Source organism: Cupressus sempervirens, chromosome 8 (genome assembly GCF_028749045.1).
Source record: "Cupressus sempervirens isolate cs-2001-9-10 chromosome 8, ASM2874904v1, whole genome shotgun sequence".
Taxonomy (NCBI): Eukaryota; Viridiplantae; Streptophyta; class Pinopsida; order Cupressales; family Cupressaceae; genus Cupressus; species Cupressus sempervirens.
Window position 1 is genome coordinate 446146304 of NC_143125.1, and position 22519 is coordinate 446168822.

Genomic DNA, 22519 nt, shown 5'->3' on the forward strand with positions numbered 1-22519 from the left:
ATGGTAGATAAGTAAGGTAGGAAGGAAGGAAGAGAATGCTGTTTTTTGGACTCGAATCTGGTGTAACGCTTTTATTTCATATTAATACAAAAACCTATTCCCGATAAAAAAAAATAAAAAATAAAGAACATACTAAAACAAATAATTTTTTTTCCCATTAATAATATTCACATTGACAAAATAATAATAATATATTTGGAGCGTTTGATGGGATCATACCTTTTGGTTTATTATATATGCAAGGTCATCAAGGGAACAATCAATATAGATGATCAAAGAACAAACAAAAAGTAGTATATAATATAAATAAAGTGGGAGATCCCACAACATTGAAAGGAAATAAAAATAATATATCATATAAAACGAGCATCTCCCATTGGCCGGACCTCTTACCTATGTCATTCAAATTGAATGGAACATACATTATAAATGCGCATCAACCCATGTTATCGTTAAAAGTGCTGGATAATAATAAAACCATTACACTTGCATTGGAAAAGATAAAAAGTGGTAAAGGGGGCTGAATAAAAACATAAGGTCCCCACACCATCACTTAAAATAGGGAAGTATGGTATCATGACAGTCAAGGGCATAAAGTGTCTATTATTTATGGAGTGATTCTATTCATAACAATATGTAATCAGTAAATAGTTGTACAATATACTAATTAGGATGGCTATAGTCATTAATGTGGGCCATTCTAAATTAAAATAAGAAAGAATGGCATTAGTTCATTAGTACTAAGAATAATATTTTGCGTTATTATAATACAGGTTCTAATATTTAGTAAGAATGAACTTTTATTATTGTGAATAATTATAGAACTAAACTAGTATGTTGACTTATAATTAAATTATGATTCAAAAAAATTAGAAAAGGTTCCTATTATTACAAGGGGAGTAATTTTATTATAAACTATTATTATTTGAGTTGTGATCAGAAGTACACAATGTTACCAAGGAGGGGCTTGTATAAATCCAATCTAGTGGATTTTATCCCAATAGAGGGTGGGGGTCAGTGTCCTATAAATCTTTGTGAAATGGGCTTGGACTTGTAAACTTTGAGGGATTTCGTTGATGGTGTCTAGGCAACTTGGATAACATCTATAACCTCCGGTCATAAATTCAAATAATAATATCATTTGATAACTAAAATAACTAAAATGAACATTTTGAATGATCAAATAAACATCAATCATGATCAACCCTAAAAGTGGACATTATAATTGTTATTAGAGCTATGATCTTGCCATCCTGTAGGGTGAGTATAATTATAAACATTTCAATCAATAAAAGATCAAACTATTGAATACATGTGATAATGAATCTTGGAAACATGATTACAGAAATGATGAATATAAGTTCATAAATATAAGTGATTTAGGTCGATCTAGGAGAGGCGGAGTAAATTGTCTCGAGATAGGTAGATTCCAAGATGGGTAAGGACATAATTCCCAATGCCTTGAGGAAATATTCAAAGATAGGTAAGGTCATGGTTTCCAATTCCTTGAGGAAAGATTCTAAGATGGATAAGAACATGATTCCCAAAGCCTTAAGGAAAGATTCCAAGATAGGTAGGAACATACAGTCCAACTTCCTTGAGGGAGCCTACTCGTAGATGAGTGTCAAGCATCTTGCGACATTGAAATTTTCATCCTCTTATGGAGGTCATGTAAGAAGAAAAAGGGCTCGAGATCAATATGCTCACTATTAAAATCAATTTTATGTTGTTAATGACTATCAACGAGATCATTAAATGAATCATGAAATGAATTGTCAAACTACAACAAAAAGATATTGAAACTATAAGGATTGATCATACCCTATGTTTCAATTAAGAAGTCATCAATCAAATTATGCTAGGAATCATTTGGGGAAAGTCACACACATCGACATCATGAAATCTATCAATCATCCATTGACATTTAGTTATTAAACTCAAAATCGACCATCAATGATGTTCAATCAATCACCTAGCACTAAATGAGAATTGATCTTACATTCACCAATATAGTTAACACATGAACCATGAAAGTGAAATCATACATAGAATTCAAAATAATTGCACTTAATTTCACCCTTCAAATTCTTGATTATATCATTAAATTCAAACTTGGAACTTGAACAAGAGTCATGAATTTATTGTGATCTTGCCAATGAAATGAAAATTGGAGGACAAATGATTTAAAAGAGTTTAAGTGACGATTTCAAATATTTTTTAGCTTTTGGTTTGGGATCTAGGATTCTTGGAGGTAACGTTGAGTTATCCAATTAGGATTGTTCATCATCTTTTATCAAAATTAGGATTGTTCATCATCTTTTATCATCAAAATCACTTCAGTGTTATCAGTTTTCGATTCTAGTGCTGTTTGGGCCATTTTTGCAAGTTAGGTGCACTATTGATTATAGTTTTATTAAGTTTTCTATTTTTATTGAAATTGTTTATAGCTCATTGGGACTAGGATGAGAATTTTTAAATCATGAGCACATGAAACAAGGACTTTGTGTGTCAAAATAGTAATATATTAATAAAAATGTCTTTTTTGGAGCAACAAGGGATATTAAATTAATAAAATAGTATAAAGTTTCTTTTGGAGAGAAAATGAAATAGAAGACTTAAATTTTTTTTTTTCTCTCAACATTGGAAAATAAGTTAGTAAAACGAGGGAAACGGGAAAAGATATTCATTCTTGAAATTCTTTTTTTAATAAAAGTTCTTGTGGAGAGTTTTGACTTTCATTTCCTGGAAACTTGAGGATGAAAACCCTTGGAGATTCTTAGTGGTTTGGGCAGAAACCCAAAGTCATCTTAGTTGTGGATTCATCTAGAACTCACCATTGTGCTTCATTATCAAATTGTTGGAGGTTTCAAATGGAAATCTCTCTAGAGGGTTTGATTGGCAAATTTATGAAGTCCATAGACAAGACAAAATCCTCATGTTTTCTTATATCTCCCAGGGAACCGCCTATTTTGTTCTGGGTAACTTTGTGTATCAATTGCCATAGCTGGGCACTGGAGATGGAGATTGATATCTGATATGCAGGTTTAAATTGCTACTTGAATTTAATTTGCAATTTCTTGACAATTACTGGGACATCATTTTTGATGTTTTATTTTAATTTGTAGTTGTTTACTTAATGAACTGTTAATGAAGTCTACATGGTGTTGTAATCTGAATGGTTGGATTAGTGCATCACAATCCCCATATATCAGTAAGGTATTTATACTTAAGCTCATTGTTTCAGCTGTTACAATCTCTGAGAGCATTATATGTGCATCATTCTGATTTTCTGAATTATAAACAGTGGTGCGTAATGTTTAATCTTTAGATATTCAGTCGTATGGTATGATTGCAATCTGTTTGTGATATTGTCTCCTTGACTGAATGAAAGTTAAGATGAATTATATGAAGGGAAAGATATTATGAAATCACTAAACAAATCGTATACATCATAATATTCAGAACCATTCATATTCAAGTGTAGTCCAAGTGTTTGACTGAATGCCAAACATCCAAAATTGAAAAAACAGGGCAGAATTATTAAAGGGGTTCTTATACTTTTAGGGGACGATTGTTAATAAATAGGAGAATTTTTAAAAGTAAAGAGAAACTTGAAATATGCATATCATAACAATTATAAAGCATTCATCATAGACAATGTAGAAACTTAATACATAACCTTAGACTTCAATTGAGATTTTGCATGAGATAAGATAAGAGAGATAAGATAATGAAAGATCCTTGATGGATCTCTTCTGCTGATCTGCTGTAATTTTATATTTTTAAATCTATTTTCCTATTTATTTATGTTTTCTTGCAGAACTAGACAGAAGTGCAGAAATGTTTGTTTGTTTTTGATGGTTTTATAACATAAAAAGGAATAGGGAACAACAACCATGAAACAACACTGAAATAAATAAGTATTTAGTAAAAATCAGAATTATTGCAAACCGTAGTAGGCAGATTTGTCTGAATTATAGAGCCAAGCAATAAATTCAATGCATTTCCCAAAGCTCACATACAAATTTGATGTCAAATTGGAAGGTGAAGATTGTTCTTGAATCTAGCAGCATACATTTGGAGGTGAATACAAGCAATACTCTATACACCACGTGGTGTATCTATTGCAAATGGCGTCTCACAGGCTGCAATGAACCACATCCCAACTGAAAAGATGATATGCCACACTGAAACCCCAATGAGAGTTGATGCCTCTGTCCTTAATCACCACGCACAATGCCTAACAGATTTAGTGCCAAAGATTGCTGAAGGCTACGTCCCAGCCAATCACTAACCTGGGGGTTGTGTCCTAGACTAGAAATCGCCCATTCAGAGAAAATTCATAAACAAGTTGTCAAATATGCAAAAGATGATCTTAGAATGAAGCTTCTATCTCCTTGTAACCCCTCTAATTGCAAATCGAACCCTAAGTGTCTCCAAGTGGCGTTGGGTAGTGAAAATGTTTTAATTTCTTATTTTAAAGTGGTCATGTTACTAGAAAATGACCTTTTTCCTCATAGATAGAAATCTGTTCATTGAATTGCCCTGAGACCAAAGAGAAAGATTTAGAGAATTTCAAGACCTTTCCAATGAGCTATCACACCATAGGATGTGCATCCAGATGAGGCCAAAAACCCCTTATTACTCCAAAATGGCTAATAACTTAGCCTTATTTAATTAGTAAATGCTAACTTAGGAAATATTAAAAATATAACCCAAATAGCCACAAAATGCCCAACTGACATCACAAACCATAAAATCATCTTGTCACCTATCTGTGATTGAAGTTGGAAATCAAGGATCCATTGGCAATCTCATCCCTAAAATCTAGGGATGCTTCTAAAATTTAGGAAACAAGCCCTATCCCTCTGAAGCTGAACACAAATAGTAATCTCATAGAGACCCAACCCTGGGCAAGATGATACCTCCTAAAAAGTAGAAATTGCCTCCTAAAAACAAGGAACGTTTCCCAACTGATCAATAATTGCCAGAACATCAAGTCCCCAACACTGAATAACCATATTGGGTCTTTATCCAACCTTGTCAGCCTACAAGACCCCATAATAAACTGACTCACATGTCTCAGCTAGACTGAGCTAAAAGAGGGGACATGACAGATTAGATAATTTAATGTCCAACAAGAGACTGCAAAGAGGGTCTAAGGGACTGCGAGATATAATAGAAGAAACCAGCCAACAAAAAGAGCACTAAACTGTGTCTAGTGAAAAGCAGAGCAAAGAACGACAAGAAGCAGGAATCTGGGCAGAACAGGCATTGGTTGTAGTATCCATAACTCAGAAGGCATGAAGATAGCAAAGTTAGCAAGATATATAGGGATATAAACTAATAATTTGGTAGAATTAATGACTTTAGCTAAAGGACTAGAACTGTGTAAAAGTCTTGGTTGCAAGAATGTCGAGATTGATGAAGATTCTGCAATTATAATAAATGTTATAAGGAAAGGATCCCATATTAATTGAATACTGGACTCAATTCTATCTGGAGCCCTATCACTATGCCATACCGTTGACAAGATCACAAATAATCATATATACTAGGAGGGCAATCAAAGAGTGGATGAATTAGCTAATATAGGTATAGAAGAATTTTAGACATAATAGGTCAATATTTAAATACAGGGACTCCTTCTGGATTAGGAATGGTTTAGACTTTTTAGAATTTTTACCATAGTTTACATCTCTTTATCTCGAGGAATATTCAGGGGTCTTTCTTTAGCTTTTACCCACTCCCTACATCTCACATCTTAACACAATATGTTTGGATAGACAGATTCATTGTGGAAGATGGTGTTGGAGCCTGGTAAAATGAGTTTGAGGTGAATTTAGAGGTTTCAGAATCATCCAATTTGGACTCGATGGACATTTAGAATGACGGGGAGTCCCTTTCCCCCCATTTTATGCTAGTAGAGTAACATAGGTTTATTACTGTTGTATTTTTATGTAACTAAGTCGGCAAAACACCCTTTGTTGTAACAAATTGATAATCACACTGCTTAAGATATGTTTTCTTAGTTGAGGAATGATAACTTTGCTCAATCAGATGTATTTTCTGATGATTTGGATATATATTTTATTTATGTTTATAAAAATGCTTTTTTCACTTTCATTTCGTTTCTATGCCTTTTCTGTATTCATATTTCATGAATTTTTAGAGCTTTATCCTTAAAATAAGTGCAAGATGTAGTGCTTAGATTATATACAAATCTTGATCGAAGGCAGAAGAAGGGAAGGATGAGGAACGATCTAGAAGGAGGTGGAAAAATGTAACTTAAGACTAAAAGCTGATTATCTGGATGTATCTATGTACTTTATGATGTATCAAGGCTTAGGTTGTTTATCTATAAAAAAATTAAAAAGAAAAATTAAGAAACTTAATATAACATTTTAGCAAAAGAATACATAGAATAAAATCAAAACATCAATATAACAGTACTAATAATCTACCATTCAATAAGAATAACGACAATACGAGGAGTGGGATATTTGTTGTCCTCAATTTTGACTTCACAAAATGGAGGCAACTCTACAAATCTTTCTTATGGATTAATAGACGCATCCTCTTTTTAATGCATCGATGAAGTATCATAAAGACAATTCGTATTCTATGAATTGTACTTTGAGTTGCTCTATCTACGTGTTCTTTTGAAGGTTTCCATCGAGTTGAATCTCAAATTGTTTGCTAGTAAGAGTTTTTCTAATCTAACTGCAAACACTCAATTTTTGGAAAACTTTAGTGTCTTTTCTTTGTTTTCTTTGTGTTGTATATGGGTTTTAGTCTTGTTTTTGCCTTTGGTGAATAGGCCTTGGAATTCTACTCGTTTCAAGCTAACTTAGGCTGAAATCAGAGTTGTCTAGCTTAAGTTATAAAGGAAAAAGTGAGTTTTTTCAAGACAACTGCATATATCGATTTAAAAACCTCATAAAAGTGAGCTTTTTATTAGTAAAAGCATGATATAAAATTATATTTAATATTAAAGTGGATTTGTTATCCAATTTAAAATTTCAACTCATTCTTAGTTGATTTGACCATAGTTTCTAATGTTTTATGAAATTAGCCTATTTCAAATCTATTTTTCATGTTACTTTATCAAAACCGTAGTTAAATATTAAATTTAATTACATAAAACAACTTAAATGCTTAAAAGTGGGGTTTTTACTACTCATTGCATATATCAACACCCAAATCAATATGTTAAAACCCACTTACAATAAAATATAAGTCCCAACATTAATTTAGATGGACGTTTTCAATGCAATAACACATCTTAATGTTTTTAGTGGGTTTTCAATATGTATTTGCATATTTAAAACTTATTAAATCAATTTAAATGGAAAATTGTAACCCATTTACATATGTTGGTGCATGTATAAGTTTATTTTAAATATATTAACACATTTAAATGAGATTTTTCTAACCCATTGCATATACATCTTTAATGTTATTACTTAGTGGACTTTTAAAATCGAATTGCATGTTTTTATAACATGTAAATGCATGTCTAAAGTGAGATTTCACTTAACTTGTGCAAAAGTGGTGATTTTAGACCTAATTGCATGTGTATGTGATAAAAGAAAACCCATTTCCACAAAGCCTAATCAAAAGTGGTGATTTTGGGACTCATTACATTTGTTTTGTAGTATGTTTTTGAGTCTTAGAAGTGAGCCAAGGCAAAGTGGCAAATCTTAACTCATTTGCATATCATTCTAACATGTAAATGACTCTTAAAAACACGTTTTTAATGACTTAAACTCAAGCCAAAGTGGTGATTTTGGGCTCAATTACATGTATTTCCTATCACGAAGTAATTGGAAAAATATTTTCTTGTTATTAACAGTGATCAAGAGATCAATTTATACAAGAGATTGAATGATGTTTCTTTAAGAAACAATCGTAAAGAATAGAAACATTCTATTCTAGCTAAGAGAAAACTAACAATTATCTACAGCTAACTAAAGAATAGAAAAATTCTATTTTAGAAACAGAAAACTAAATATTAGAAACATTCTAATAATTATAGAAGATTACAATAGATAATCATTAGATACTAAATAGAGATAATAGAAACTATCTATTATCGTAATACTTTCCCTTAATGGTTAATCTATCTAGAGCATGAATCTGTCAAAAATGTAAAAGGCAGATTTTGTCTGCTCAAGGTGCTTTGCACTATTTGCTGTGGGCTGCGAACCAGATTGCTTAGATAGGGCAGCTAAGAACTTCTGACATTCAAACTTCATGTGACTAGACTTGTGGTAGTAGTTGCATTGAATGTTCTTCCAGGAGCCTTCTGAATTCGGAGTAGAGGATGTTTGCTGAGGGTACTTTGGATAACGCTTCGAAACTTTGCGGATGAGCATAATGCTCCAAAACAAAAGGCAAAAAGTCATGATTTTTAGGAAAAAATTGAAAGAACTAAACACGATTTTTGGGGTGAAAAATCAATCAAAACCCAACATGATTTTTGAGGTGAAAAATCAATCAAAACTTGACATGATTTTTGAGTTGAAAAAATCAATTAAAACCCAACATGATTTTTGAGGTGAAAAATCAATCAAAACCCAACATGATTTTTGAGGTGAAAAATTAATCAAAACTTGACATGATTTTTGAGGTGAAAATTCAATAAAACCCTGACAATACAAAGCTTCATTTTTTAGGAAAAATAGTAAAACCCAACAGATAAATTTTGAAGAAAACATTATAAACCCACAAAGGAATCCCACACAACTTTGCGAATTATAGAATCAAAAATTTTGGAGGGAAAATTTATAGAAAACCATAAGAATTTTTTTTAAGGAAAAAAATATGAAAACCCATTAGAAATTTTTTTGAGGAAATTTTTTATGAAAACCCACTAGAATTTTTAAGGGAGGCAAAACACAAGACTTTGCATGGTAAAGCAACACATGCAAACAACATACAAGTACATGCAACAAACATGCAAGTACATACAACCCTCAAAAAGTAGAGACCCAAAAAATTTGAAGGGTGACCAGAAGAGAGTTTGAAAAACCCAGAATGAACATGATGTCGGTTTCTAGATTGGCTGGCTCAAAAATTGAGGCACGAAAATCAAGACACCCAAAAAAAAATTGACAACCTAGTTAAACTCTCAAAAAAACCACCAAGAATTTGAAATCAATTTTTTCTAAACCTGAAAGTTAGGGTTTTGAACAAAAACGGCCCTGTTGCAAAAAAGAACCAAAAAAAAAGTATAAATGAGCAGAAAAATAGATAGATTTGGACAAAAATGGGTTGCAGAACCAAAGCAAAAGTTGGCGGATTCAGATCTCTCAGAATGGAAACCCGAGTCGGATTATAGAGAGAGTTGGAAGCAAATATGCATGTAATAATTTCGAAAATGAAAGGTAGATAATTTCAACCAAATGCGATGCTCCCAAAAGACCGATTTGTCAATGCCTGATACAACCAATCAACTTATAGTACATAGGAGGCAGTTAAGCCCTTGTCATGAATCCCGAGGGGAGTGTTGAACAAATTTCCAACAATCTCCCCCTCAACGTTACTCAAGGGTCTGAGGATTCGAACTTGTGACTAAACTCTGATACCACTTGTTATTAATAGTGATCAAGAGATCAATTTATACAAGAGACTGAATGATGTTTTTTTAAGAAACAATCGTAAAGAATAGAAACATTCTATTCTAGAAATAGAAAACTAAATATTTAAATATTAGAAATATTCTAATATTTACAAAAGATTACAATAGATAACCATTAGATACTAAACAGAGATAATAGAAACTATCTATTATCGTAATACCCTCCCTTAATGGTTAGTCTATCCATAGCACGAAGTTGTCAAAATGCGTAAAAGAAAAGTTCTGTTTGCTCAAGGTGCTCCACACTGTTTGCTGTGGGCTGCTAAGCAAATTTCTTCGATAGGACAGCTAAGCACTTCCAACATTCAACCTTCATGTGACCAAACTTGTGGCAATAGTTGCATTGAATGTTCTTCCAGGAGCCTTCTGAATCTGCAACAAAGAATGTCTATTGAAAAGACTGTTGATGGTACTTTGGATAACACTCCAAAACTTTGTAGATGAGCATAATGCTCCAAAACAAACCACAAAAAGCCATGATTTTTGAGGTAAAAAATCAATCAAAACCCAACATGATTTTCGTGGTGAAAAATCAATCAAAACTGAATATAATTTTTGAGGTGAAAAAACAACCAAAACCCAACATGATTTTTGAGGTTAAAAATCAATCAAAACCTAACATTACAAAGCTTCATTTTTTATAGGAAAAACGGTAAAACCCAACAGATAATTTTTGAGGAAAAAATTACAAACCCTCAAAGGAATCCCACATAACTTTGTCAATTATAGAATACAAAATTTAAGGGAAAATTTATAGAAACCCATTAGAAATTTTATTTTTGAGGGAAAAAAGAATATGAAAACCCATCAGAATTTTTTTTATAGGAAAAAATTATCAAAACCCACTAGAATTTTTAAGTGAGGCAAAACACAAGACTTTGCATGGTAAAATAGTGCATGCAAACAACATGCAAGTACATGCAACCCTAAAAAAGCAGAGACTTAGAAAATTTGAAGGGTGACCTAGAAGAAAGGTTGAAAAATCCTGAAAGTATATGTTGTCGGTTTCTGGATCAGCTGGCTTGAAAATTGAGGCACAAAAATCAAAGCACCTAGAAAAAGTTGACGACAACCCAATTGAGCTCTCGAAAAACCCAACAAGAATTTGCAATTGGAAAATTTTTTCAAATCCAAAAATTAAGGTTTTGAACAAAAATGGCCCTGCTGCAAAAAAAACACAAAAAATGGCAGAAATGTGTTGAAAAAACAGACGGATCTGAATAGAAATGGGTTGCAGAACCGAACTAGATGTCGGTAGACTTAGATCTCTCAGAACGAAAACCCTAGTTGGATTATAAAGAGAGTTGGAAGCAAATATGCATGTAAATAATTTCAAAAATAAAAGGTAGATAATTTTAATCAAGAAATTATAATTATTTTTGAAAAAATTTAGAGTATTGGCTCTGATACCATATTACAAAGTAATTGGAAAATATTTGCTTGTTATTAACAGTGATCAAGAGATCAATTTAATATGTAATATGAGCGATGGGCTAGATATGTGAAGATTGGGCTACTATTTTACTAATTAATATTTTATAAATATGTTTGTTGGGCTAATGTATCTTTAGTTTGGTTATCTCTACTTTTTCTAATAGGTTGGCTATTTTCACTTGGGGAAAAGAAAAAAAAATATCAATGATATATTAGTTTGTTGATGTAAAATGCAAATTATTGAATTTTATATTTGTTTGTCCTTAGTTCTCACTACTAGTATAGTATCATTGAATATTTTGAATGATTCCGAGGAGTTTCTCTTTGCAGTGAATATGAGCTAGTTTTTGCATCTAAACGGGTTCATTACTATGGCCAAGCTGTTGGATTAATTGTAGCAGAAAAAGAGGTATGATGTGTTTTTATATTAGTAAATCTTTGTTTGGATGTGCAACTTATTTCCTCTAAATTGCTTGATATTGAACGGTTATTTTGTTGATGTTTTAATATGCTCCTTTCATGAGAGTGCAAAATAGAGCAAATATGTAAGCATTAATTTTGTGTTCTTTTTTAACTCAAACTTTTCCAAAAATATTCATTTTCTTAAGCATGTTCTAGGAGCTTGAATGAGCATTTCTTTGCCTTAAAACTTATATGTTTGCTTCATCATCCAAGATTTCATCTTCCCCCTTGTTGCACTAAAAAAATTTTTGCTTGACCTACAAAAGTGCTAGCTAAAAATGATGAGTGTGGGTGTGTCAATCCTCCCTAGTTGCCTCCATGTCTTATGTTGAAGTCATCTCTAATAAGATCTCAAAAATTCTTTGCAAGGAAGGTATTGCTTGTGCCTTAAAGACGATCTCTCTAAAAAAAATTCTGAAGGTATTGCTTGTGCCTTCAAGATGATCTCCTCTACTAGGAGGCTTATGCCCTCTATAAAAAATTGCTTAAGACTCATTTCCCTTCCTCATATAATGGAAAAGTGGGCTGTTTCATTAACATTAGGGTTAAAGAACACAGTGTGCATATTGAGCTTGATACTTTATACCAAAAGAGACCTAACCTAGTTGTTATCTATTTTCTTCTTTATCTTTTCCTCGTTTAACCGTTGATCCACAAAGTAACACACCCCATAAGGGAGTAAAAAAGTGACTAGTTTATCAATTATTTCTTTTCTCTACCTCTTCCAGCTGCCTCCGTTCTGCATATTTTCAGTTTTCTTTGCTTATCCCTTCCTCTTGTTAGATTCTTGTTTCTTCATTTGTTGCTTTGACTCTAAGGGCGAATCCTCCATTGGTTTGGCTTGGCTTGGAAAGGCTCAAATTTCTTTTGTTAAGTAATTTTATCACCAATTATCTCGTATACTAACAATTTAAGCAAAAAGTCTATATGATATTCTCACGATTCTGATTTCATTTCTTAAAAGTCCGTTATATTTTTTATGGTTAGAATCAATTTCTTTACCACTTCCTCTATTCTATGCCTCCCTGGGTCCATCATATATGAATAGTCTTTAGGGTATGGAACTTGAGCTCTTCATTGACATTATACTCTGCCAAATTTATGTCACCAAGGATTTCTTTAATGAAGTCTCCCCTGCATAGTTACATTGCTTTAATCTTAGGTGTTCCCATTACTAACATAATGGAGACAAATATCGTTGGGATATCTCTATTCACTTGAAATCTTTCCTTTGCATTCAAAAACTTTTCCCTCACATCCAAACTCTCCAAAAGATACTCCATGAAGGACTCTGTGCAGTAGAAATTATATGTGGAAGCATCCACTTGCTCCCCTGCAACCCACAACTGATCCCTTTGAAATTGTGATACTGCTAGCTATGTAATGCTATCAGTTGTATGAGATGAAGAAATAGATTCGCTTCCAGCAGAAGGAAGAAAATCAACATGAGAGCCCAATCCCTTGATACTCTCATCTCATCTGTACCTACTACACCTATATCTTGGACAGATGTGTTGGCTACATTATCATGTCCATCATCCTCAATCGTAGAAGCAAACTCACCACAAACCACAATATGCAATTGAATTGGATTTGGGGTTGGTGTGGTCCGAACATGCCCCAACTCCATGGTCACCTCATCCAATCGTGATTGTGACTCCTGAAGAGCCAACTGAGTACACTGAAGGGAGTTCACAGTCGCCTCAATCTCTTGGGTGAGCTCCACCACCTCCTCTTTGTCTAACAATGTCTCATTACAGGTGCTACCCCACTCCAGAAGGTAATCCCAGTCAGCAGCTAGCTGCGAGTAATTATGCTTCAAGATCCTGACAGCCTCTCGAAGTGTATGAACCTTTGCTAGAGAAAGAGTCCTATCACCCCGTTCATTAGACATAGGAGCACCCCAACTAGATCTAGCTAGCATCTGACAGACAACATCATGATGCCCAAGAGCTGAAGAAATGTCACTATCACTCACCTTCAGTTGACTGGTCACATGATGTCTCTGTAACCCCTAACTCCAATGCAATCTCTCTGTCTCACTAACTACATTGTGTTAGGAAATTGAATCAGAACTGCCCACCACAAGATCACTCATACGTGTGCCATCATCCTTGCACAACTCCTCATCCGAAGAAATGGAAGCCCTTGCAATATCAATCTCCTCGCATGTCTCAGCTTCCACCTCAAACATAAGATCATGTAAACATCGATCTTGGGACTCATCAACAACCTCCTTGGAGTCATCACCCAATATCTGATAAGGGATATCATACCTGGTGTAGCTCATAGTATCATCAGATGTGTCCATACCATTTGCATCAACATCTCTCGACTTCGTTGTAACACCTATATCACCAACATCATAGTTGGGTGACTCCATACGTGCTTCGGTCCCACCTAAGGAAGAAATTGCCTCTTGTACTAGAGCAACACTACAATAGCTGACATATAAGTCACCAATAACAATTCCCTCCTCTGGTGAGTCTGAAAACTCAGTGGAAACTACATCATCAACTGCCTCTGAACTAACCATAGTGACTACCTTGGGAGCCTCAACTTGTTGAAGCTTAGTGCTGCTATCCATCAAGGGTACTGACACATCTATTGATCTTTGTGGAATGAGTCCATCATCAACACTGTGGATGGGGCTAGCAGGGGTCATACTAATATAGATACATTAGTATCATGGACACCTGTCAGGGAAAACTCAAGCTTCCTTCTCTGCAACCTCAATCTCAGCCTTCTAAAGGCCGAAACCATATACCTTGCTGACCTCTCAACTGTCGCAGGATCTGACAAACTCTCCACCAACCTTTGTTGATGAAGTTTCAGTTTCTCCAAACTCTCCTAGAAGGCATTCATTTTTACAGTAACTTCCTCATTACTCCACTGACTTCTAGAACTGCCAATTCTATGTCTCTCGATGGCTGGAGAAAATAAAGTGCTGGCCACTCTAGAAATCAGATCTGAAAATCTTGAAAGTCAGCATCAAACAAAATAAAAACTGAGCCTAATTCCTGCAGGCTGGCAAGAAATGGCTTTGATACTACTATAAAAACCCTCTCTTAGCTATAACTTGAATTACTCCAAATTCCCCAATTTATCACACTAGTCAGATAGTTAGCTATCTTGTCAAACACTTGGCAAGCTTCCCAACATCAAACTAGAGAATGCAAGAGAAGTGCTTATCAACCTTTAGGCCAATTTTGTTTAAGTTTTTGCATAAAGAAATACCAAATACAATTCTGCACCATGAACTTGCATAAACTCTAATGCATTATCACATAAATTCTGATACAATATGCACCTCTGCAAATATATCATAAACTAAAAATTTCATCATCTTATTCATTGAGAACTTGGTAATATGAATTTTCTTTGACTCACACTTAAATTGCAGCCTTCGGATATTAATCAAATCTTCATAACTGCGCAAGAATTTACTATATTTGCAGAGGCTGGAAATGACAAATGCAACTTCAGAGCTGACCGGAGATTCTTCTAACTCAATTTCCAAAACTCCCAAATCGTTTTCAGCTTACAAGAATTAATGCCAACCTCCTGTGAACAGATCGTAGCCCAGAATTAATACTACTGCCGCCTTAACACCTGACACTGCTCTCCAAATTTAAATGGAAGACCATATGGATTGGTTGCAGACCCTCCAGCATAAGTTACGGCTCCAAGACAATTGGCAGAGCCAGCAAATGTGATTGCAGGTCTACAGGAGATCAAATGCAGCCTTATCTTCCAATTCACAGGCCTTAGTAATAGACACCCAAACCCCTAGCCGTAGCCTCCAATTCTGATCGCCAACAAGAATAAGTGGTAGGTGATGTACAAACTCAAAGTGTTGCCTCACAATGATTACGATAGTCACACAGGCATCTCCAAATAGTTTAATTCAAAATCACAGGTTTGGATAATTAATCACAGAATCAATCTCCTCCAAACTGGTGTGTTCCTCACATACAAACAAATGCTCCAGTAGATCACAGGTATGCCCAGTGGCCACAAATTAAAAGAACAATCCACAGTTGTGCATATCGAACTCTCAGCAGAGTTGCATATGGAAATTCAATTAAATTTCGAGACAAGAAGTACCTCCCAGCAACTGTAAAAACAGTAGGGAAGATTTAACAAAACCCAAATTGAATCACTATACCTCAGCAGTGATTCGAATTACCTCTTAACTTCAAACCCTTATACCTCAGCAAGGGTGAATAAAGAATTCAAGAAAGAGCCACAAAGGCAACAAAAACAAATATATAATCAAGCATGTCTTTCCCAATGAAATGAACTCTCATTTATAAGCTTTCGTTGGCAAAAGTTTCCATAAAACTCCACTTCAGAAAACGTGGAAGTTTCCCAAAAGAACTCAACACTAGAAACTTTCCAACTTGCTTTTTAGAAATATCTCTAAAAGTTATTATTATAATAATATAAACATTATTATAATAATGCAAGTCAATTAATAATAAATAAATAAGAGCTCATTCAATTATTAGCTTGATCAACCATAGGTGACGATCAACTTCCAAGCCACCCACTGCACTACCAAGAATAGCAACTTCTAAAAATAGACTTAATAAAAATAGTAAATCCATAACTAAGACCCCCAAAATGCCCTGTTAGCTCATGAGGGTCGCTATGGTGAACTAACTTGGCCAACTGCAAGAACCTGCTAAAAATGGGGACATTACAAGACTTATCTGTGGCTATAGCAACACATGATGTTAGGAGACATCAATGACATTGTTGGTATACTAATATTGTGACCTTGTTCATGCTGAAATTAATAAGAGTAAACGTGCTGATATTTTCCAGTGCTATGATAGTTGAATATATTGGTTCTATATTAGTGCTGTTAAGTAGTGGGGTTGAAAATCAGCATTTGATTTTATGTTTCATTGTCACTGCCTTGTTTACTTTCAAGCAACTACAAACATATTCAAACAAACCAAAACTTCGGTATTCCTGAACTTCAGTATTCTCAATGCAAGGAAACTGTTTGATAAAATTTCCATGAGCCAAAGTTAAACAAAGTTGATCAGATCAAGGGGTTGTCTTACGGTTGAACTCTATTTTACAAGGATGTGTACCAAAATAAAATATTTCCTGTTTGCTCTCTATATCTTTATGCTATGGAAATTCCCTTAATAAAAAATGAAGAAGAGTTTTTGTCTCTTTTACTACAATTTTTAAAGTTTTTCTGAAAATTCAAATTCTTCCTGGTTTTTCCCAGATTTTTTCAAAAACTCTTGTACTTTTGGTTTGCCAATGTTTTCCCAGACGTTTTTTGTCGTTGTGGTATTTACTATATTGTTATTTGCATTTCTTTCTTTCTTTTGCATTGGTTGAGAGTTTCTGTCAGTCTCAACTTTTAAGAAAGGGTGCTTATTGTGTTGGTATTCCAATTCATATCTCACATAGAGCTTAAAAGGTTGTATCAGCCTAAACGCTGAAAAAAAAAAAATTGGCAACACATGATCCATTTTTTTCGATGTTGTTTTACATTGTTTACCTATACTAATTAAATATATAATTTATGATGCAGTCCATTGCAGATGCAGCTGCAAAGCTTGTGCGTGTTATTTATACAAACGTAATGAAGCCTATACTCACAATTGAAGATGCTATAAAGGCCAACTCATTCTTTGATAGCAGAGCTCTTGAATTTCAGAGAGGTTTGGCTCAAGTGCACTACTCTTTTGTAATTTAAAACTTATAGGGCTTTTCCTTCGCTAAATTTAAATGGGTTTCTCTGATTAATCAGCATGATTAATGCTCTGCAATGCAAGTTTTCAATTTTTTTTTCTTCCCTATTTATGGATGAAATCATAAGTTTGATGCTATTAGGGAATTTCTAGTTCCCTAATCTCACTGAGAATCCTAATTTATATAGGAGAAGCCTTTACCTTGGAATGCTTATGAAGGGAAAGGAAACATTTCTCCCAATGATATAATGATAGGATGAATATATTGCTGGTCTCAAGACCAGAAATAAAAGAAACTTGCAAATTTTATAAAACAACACTATTTGATAATGTATTTAGTGACAATCAGATATGTTATTGAAGAAATGTGAGTGTCTAGACTCTATTTAAACCCAAAGGATTGCTTGAAAGATGGCCAGCTGACACTGACATCAAATTTCCTGTAGTCTCGGGCCTTTTGAATATTGCAATTTATAAAATCTTCTTGCAAGATATCAAAGAGATTAAGAAGTAGTTACCACAGGTCTTTGATGAAGCCTTAATTAGATCAAATGTTTCTCAATGTGGCCTACCAATTTTTTTAAGGTGTTGAAGAAGGATACAATTTACAGGATATGCATAGATTTTGTTACACTCAACAAGATGACAATCAAGAACTAGTATCCATCACCAAGAATCGAGGATTCAGTGGATTCAGCTTGCAGGAGCTAAATACTTCATCAATTTGTATTGTATTTTGAGATCTTATCTTTCTGATTAAATGAGGACTCTTTAAGAACACTATTGCTGATCAACTCATTCATTGTCATTTGAAATAACAGGACCACCATCATTGATCCCGATAGATGTGGGGTCACACTTTCGAACTCTGTGGCAGCTAAATTTTCATTTATGATTAAGATTCCCTCATGGTGAAGGCATAAGTTGTGATGGATAGATGGTAGATACAATGCCATTCAACCACAATAAAGGAAAATCATTGAATTATAGATCAATTTTTACATTTTAACCAATGAATTTTTTTTAGGGATCCTAGTTTCTTGCTATCTTGAATATGGCTTGAGAAAAGAGATCCCATATAGCTTGTTTGTAGATCTCAATCTAAGACATTATAGTCACACTCATTTGTGGTCTTGGTGTTATACCATCTATGAGGTGTAGAGACCTTCTATAATCTCCTTATCAACCATGATGTTATGAAAATATTGGAAGGTTGGGTTGAGGAAGCTTGCACAAGCATGAAGTGGCCTATAAAGTTGCCTTATCCTGTGCTGGTCAATGACATCTCAAATCTGCTCATACTTGGTTTAAACACTACCCTAATATTGTCTAGTATGCTCCTTTTCTTGGTCCATTCTCTCACAATCAAATTCATGGTGTCATGCTTAAAAAAACTAACAGTCTTTGAATGGTTATTATTAGAACTCTTAAAATTCCATTGTCCAAACCAAGTGGATTCCCCCAAGTGAGGGTTATTACAAACTCAATTTTGGTGGGGCCACTAGGGGAAATCCAGATAACTTTGGCTATGGCATAGTCAGTAGAGTTTTTAAAGGTCATGTGATTGCAGCAAAATCATCTCCTCTCCTTCTGAGCACTAATAACAAAGCTGAGGCTTTGGCCTTGCTTTTTGGTTTGAAACTTGCGAAATCACTTTCTATATCTAAGTTACATGTTGAAGGAGATTCAACCATTTTTATTAATGCGTGTATTAAACGTCATGTATATAATTGGTCCATACAATATATATTGCATCAAGTATGGTCTCTTCTTGATTCAATTTCTGAATGTTACATCATGCATACTTATTGAGAAGGCAATCTATTAGTCAAATGTCTGGCTAATTTGGGTACTGATGGGGTTTATATTAACTCTTTACTTTCCCCACTTAATCTCCTTGATTTCCCCAACTTGGTTAATATTATGACAAGAGAATATGTTTAGAATCTTGTTGAGCCCTTCTCAAATATTTTTTGATAGTAAATCACGACTTCTTTGTGATTTCACATGTTTTACTTTTATGGATCTCTTGTTCTTTTGAGATATTGTATGCAGTTCAAGGTCCTGGGTTGCACTTGCATCCGATGGCTTTTTTCTAATATCACGGTCTTAGTTGGAGTTCTGGATGAAGATCAATGATGAGAACTTTTATGATAGCTTTTGGCTTGGCTCTTGGTGTCGTCTCCGACACCAAACAATGAATTATATTCATATGAGTTTTGGACTCTTTGTAATCACAATGTTCTAGATTTGGGATTCACAATGACAAGATTCATTAGTGTTGATAAATACTCTCTAGATGTAGTGTTTCTTCTTCTACATCTTTTTTGCATCAGGCAATGACTAGGGTTTTTCTTTTTTGGTTCTTTTCTCTAGGAGTCATTTTCGAACCAGTTATTATATATATATATATATAGATATATATATATATATATATATATATATATATATATATATATATATATATATATATATATATTGTTTCGCCAGAAAATAAAGGATATAATACAAATAATCCACATATATAAATTGATATAATATGTAATCTTTATAAAGGCATAATATATTAATAATGAATATATTAATGAAATCAGATAATAATTAGTATAACTGATTAAATTACAAAGAGTCATGTCTGATGGGAAATAATCTATATAACTAGGAAGAAATGTCATTTTAAAACATACAGAGATAGATATGAATTTGGTTATAAGGAGTTTAATGAAGAAATAATTAACTAATGTCTATATAGGATCATTACAGTGGTATCAAAGCATGTTCATGCCAGCGTATGGAACAACAACAATGAAGACAATCATCATTCATGGAAAGATGATTCAAAATATATCAGACCAAGAAATGATACGTATACATATACACAAAAACAAAAAACACCAGCAAGCAATATCTAAGAGCTTTAAAGATGGAATAGAAAAGAATATAAAATATAATTGAACGTAGAGCCTTAAGTTTTATAATACTTTAAATTCCTATCAATCAGATTGGAAGAAACATGCGGGAGGGAGCATTAGATGGGTTTAAAAATCATTGATACTAACGTTCATATCATATACAAAGAAGTGTACCTCACAACGGTCAGATAGATAAATACATTTGATCACACTAATGAGTTTAAACTTGGTTGAACGTATATTAAATAATACATTGTCATGGATATTGCAAATACAATGCTGGAGATAGACGTTTGGGTGTCTTACCCCTATATTTGATGTATATTCACTACATCATTATCTCTTTCTATTGGAATCTCACCCAAGAGACACAAGTTTGAGTCCTGGCAATGGAAATGTTTATAGTGTCCAATATGTATGTGGAGAAGTAATTCTGAAATGCTATATGTTGTGCAATCTTAATGTACATGACTTTGAAATGTTATTTTTCGTTCAAACTGAATGTACATGACATTTTTACACTTTTTTGGCATTATGAGAAATGGAATTCATTCTAAAAAGTTCGATGACTTGAGAAGAGAATATCTCCTATTGGCTCATCAAAGACATAATCTTGTGTTTGGGTTCATCATTTTTGGGAAAGTAGAATTTTTTTTAGTTCTCATCCCTTCGATCTATTGCCAATGACCATAGGGCTAACCATTACATAGGTCATGTAGTTGAGGTAGTGGCTTAACCAATTTAAAGATCTGACATGGTTTATCCAATGTGACAAAGGAAAAGTGGAAATCAATATGAAGATTCATGTAATGATCCATAGACTTAGAAAAAACCACTATGAAGAGTGATTTTGAAATGAACTTGAATTCTGGCATGATATCAAAGGAGTTTAAAATAAATACAGTGATTAATTTGTAAGGGAATAATGACTTGGAAATGGGGAGTAAGTGCGAAAGTAAATAGATGCATAAAAAATCTATTGAAGGATGATTATAGGTGAATACATCGACAAACCAGTGAAAATGACAATAAACTAATCAAGTCCTCGATGTTATAGCCACCATCCCACATGGACCATCGTAGAGGAAAAATGCCAAAACATATCTATCACATAGACGGGTGTGAAAAAGAGAGAAAAACAAAGTGTGTTAAAAGGTACCTTACATGTCACCAAGAAATTTTAGAAGGAAATGCAATTTAGGTCAATTACTTCACGGATAAACTGTTAACTCACCTCAAATACATATACAAAGATATCCAACTTCAAAGGTACGTTAAATCTTAGAAGCCCTAAACCATATTTGATTATAATTGAATAAAATATATTTCCTGATATTTTAAAATGAAGTATAATATATAGAATGACAACTATTATTATTTTGAATTATAATCTCTAATATTATTATAAGAATATGATTTTGTTCAAATATTTAAATATGATTAGTATCAGAAGTCCGATTCGTTTTCATATTATGGTCGTTACTTTATAAACCATTTTCTAATATAGTCAACAACTAATGTTATTAAATAAGTTGATGAGGACTTTGGTATAAGTACGTGGTGGATAGGGAGTGTGCATAGGGGGAGGAGTAAATCGGTTGCATTGGGGCAAGAAAATCCCAATATGGATGAAGATTTGAGGGAGTCTTAAGCTGAGCATGTCCAAACTTGAGCAGTGGTAAATCTACCCTCCACAATAAAATTAAGCACATATTGAGTGGGTAGGGAGTGTGCATAGGGGGAGGAGTACATCAGGCCTTTTGGGGCAAGAGAATCACAATATGGATAAAGATTTGAGGGAGCTCCAAGCTGAGCGTGTTGAAACTTGTGTAGCAGTAAATCTACCATCCACTGTGGAATTAGGGGCCCTATTGTAGTACTAGCTAAAAAAAGGTAGTTAAAATACACATTTCCAAGAACTTTTGATCTCAGATAGGGAAAAGGAGCACAACATTCACAGGCAAAGTTGGTAAAATATTTCCTTAATATTTCTTATTTCAAAGTGTAAAAAAGTAATCTAACAAAGTTTTAACATGCATACTTTGTGTTTACACTTTGTCTTCATGCACTAATGAGTTTGCTTCATGTCTTCTTTGTGTCTTCATTCATGTGTGTGTCTACCTCGTGTTTGCATTGGTTCTTCATGCATTAATGTGTCTACTTTGTGTCTTCATTCAAAGGCCATCATATGCTAACATGTGCACTTTTGCATGTGTTTTGATGCATATACAGGGAAGAGAATAAATCTGAGCTATGAATCAATTGGAATCACATCAATTGCTTGAGGGCAAGCAAATTTGAGAGGGGTGGACTTGTCATGTCCCCTAATTACAACAATATAGATAAAA

General features: G+C 33.7%; 1 protein-coding gene across 1 annotated transcript in view; it reads left to right on the forward strand.

Annotated features, from left to right (window-relative positions):
• LOC149543133 (uncharacterized) overlaps window positions 1–22519 on the forward strand; it is a 327129-nt gene that overhangs the window by 149691 nt on the left and 154919 nt on the right. The window contains exons 10-11 of the mRNA XM_089798038.1: window positions 11408–11486; window positions 17100–17229. Coding sequence (XP_089654164.1) covers window positions 11408–11486; window positions 17100–17229 — 209 coding nt within the window. The remainder of the gene's footprint in view (window positions 1–11407; window positions 11487–17099; window positions 17230–22519) is intronic.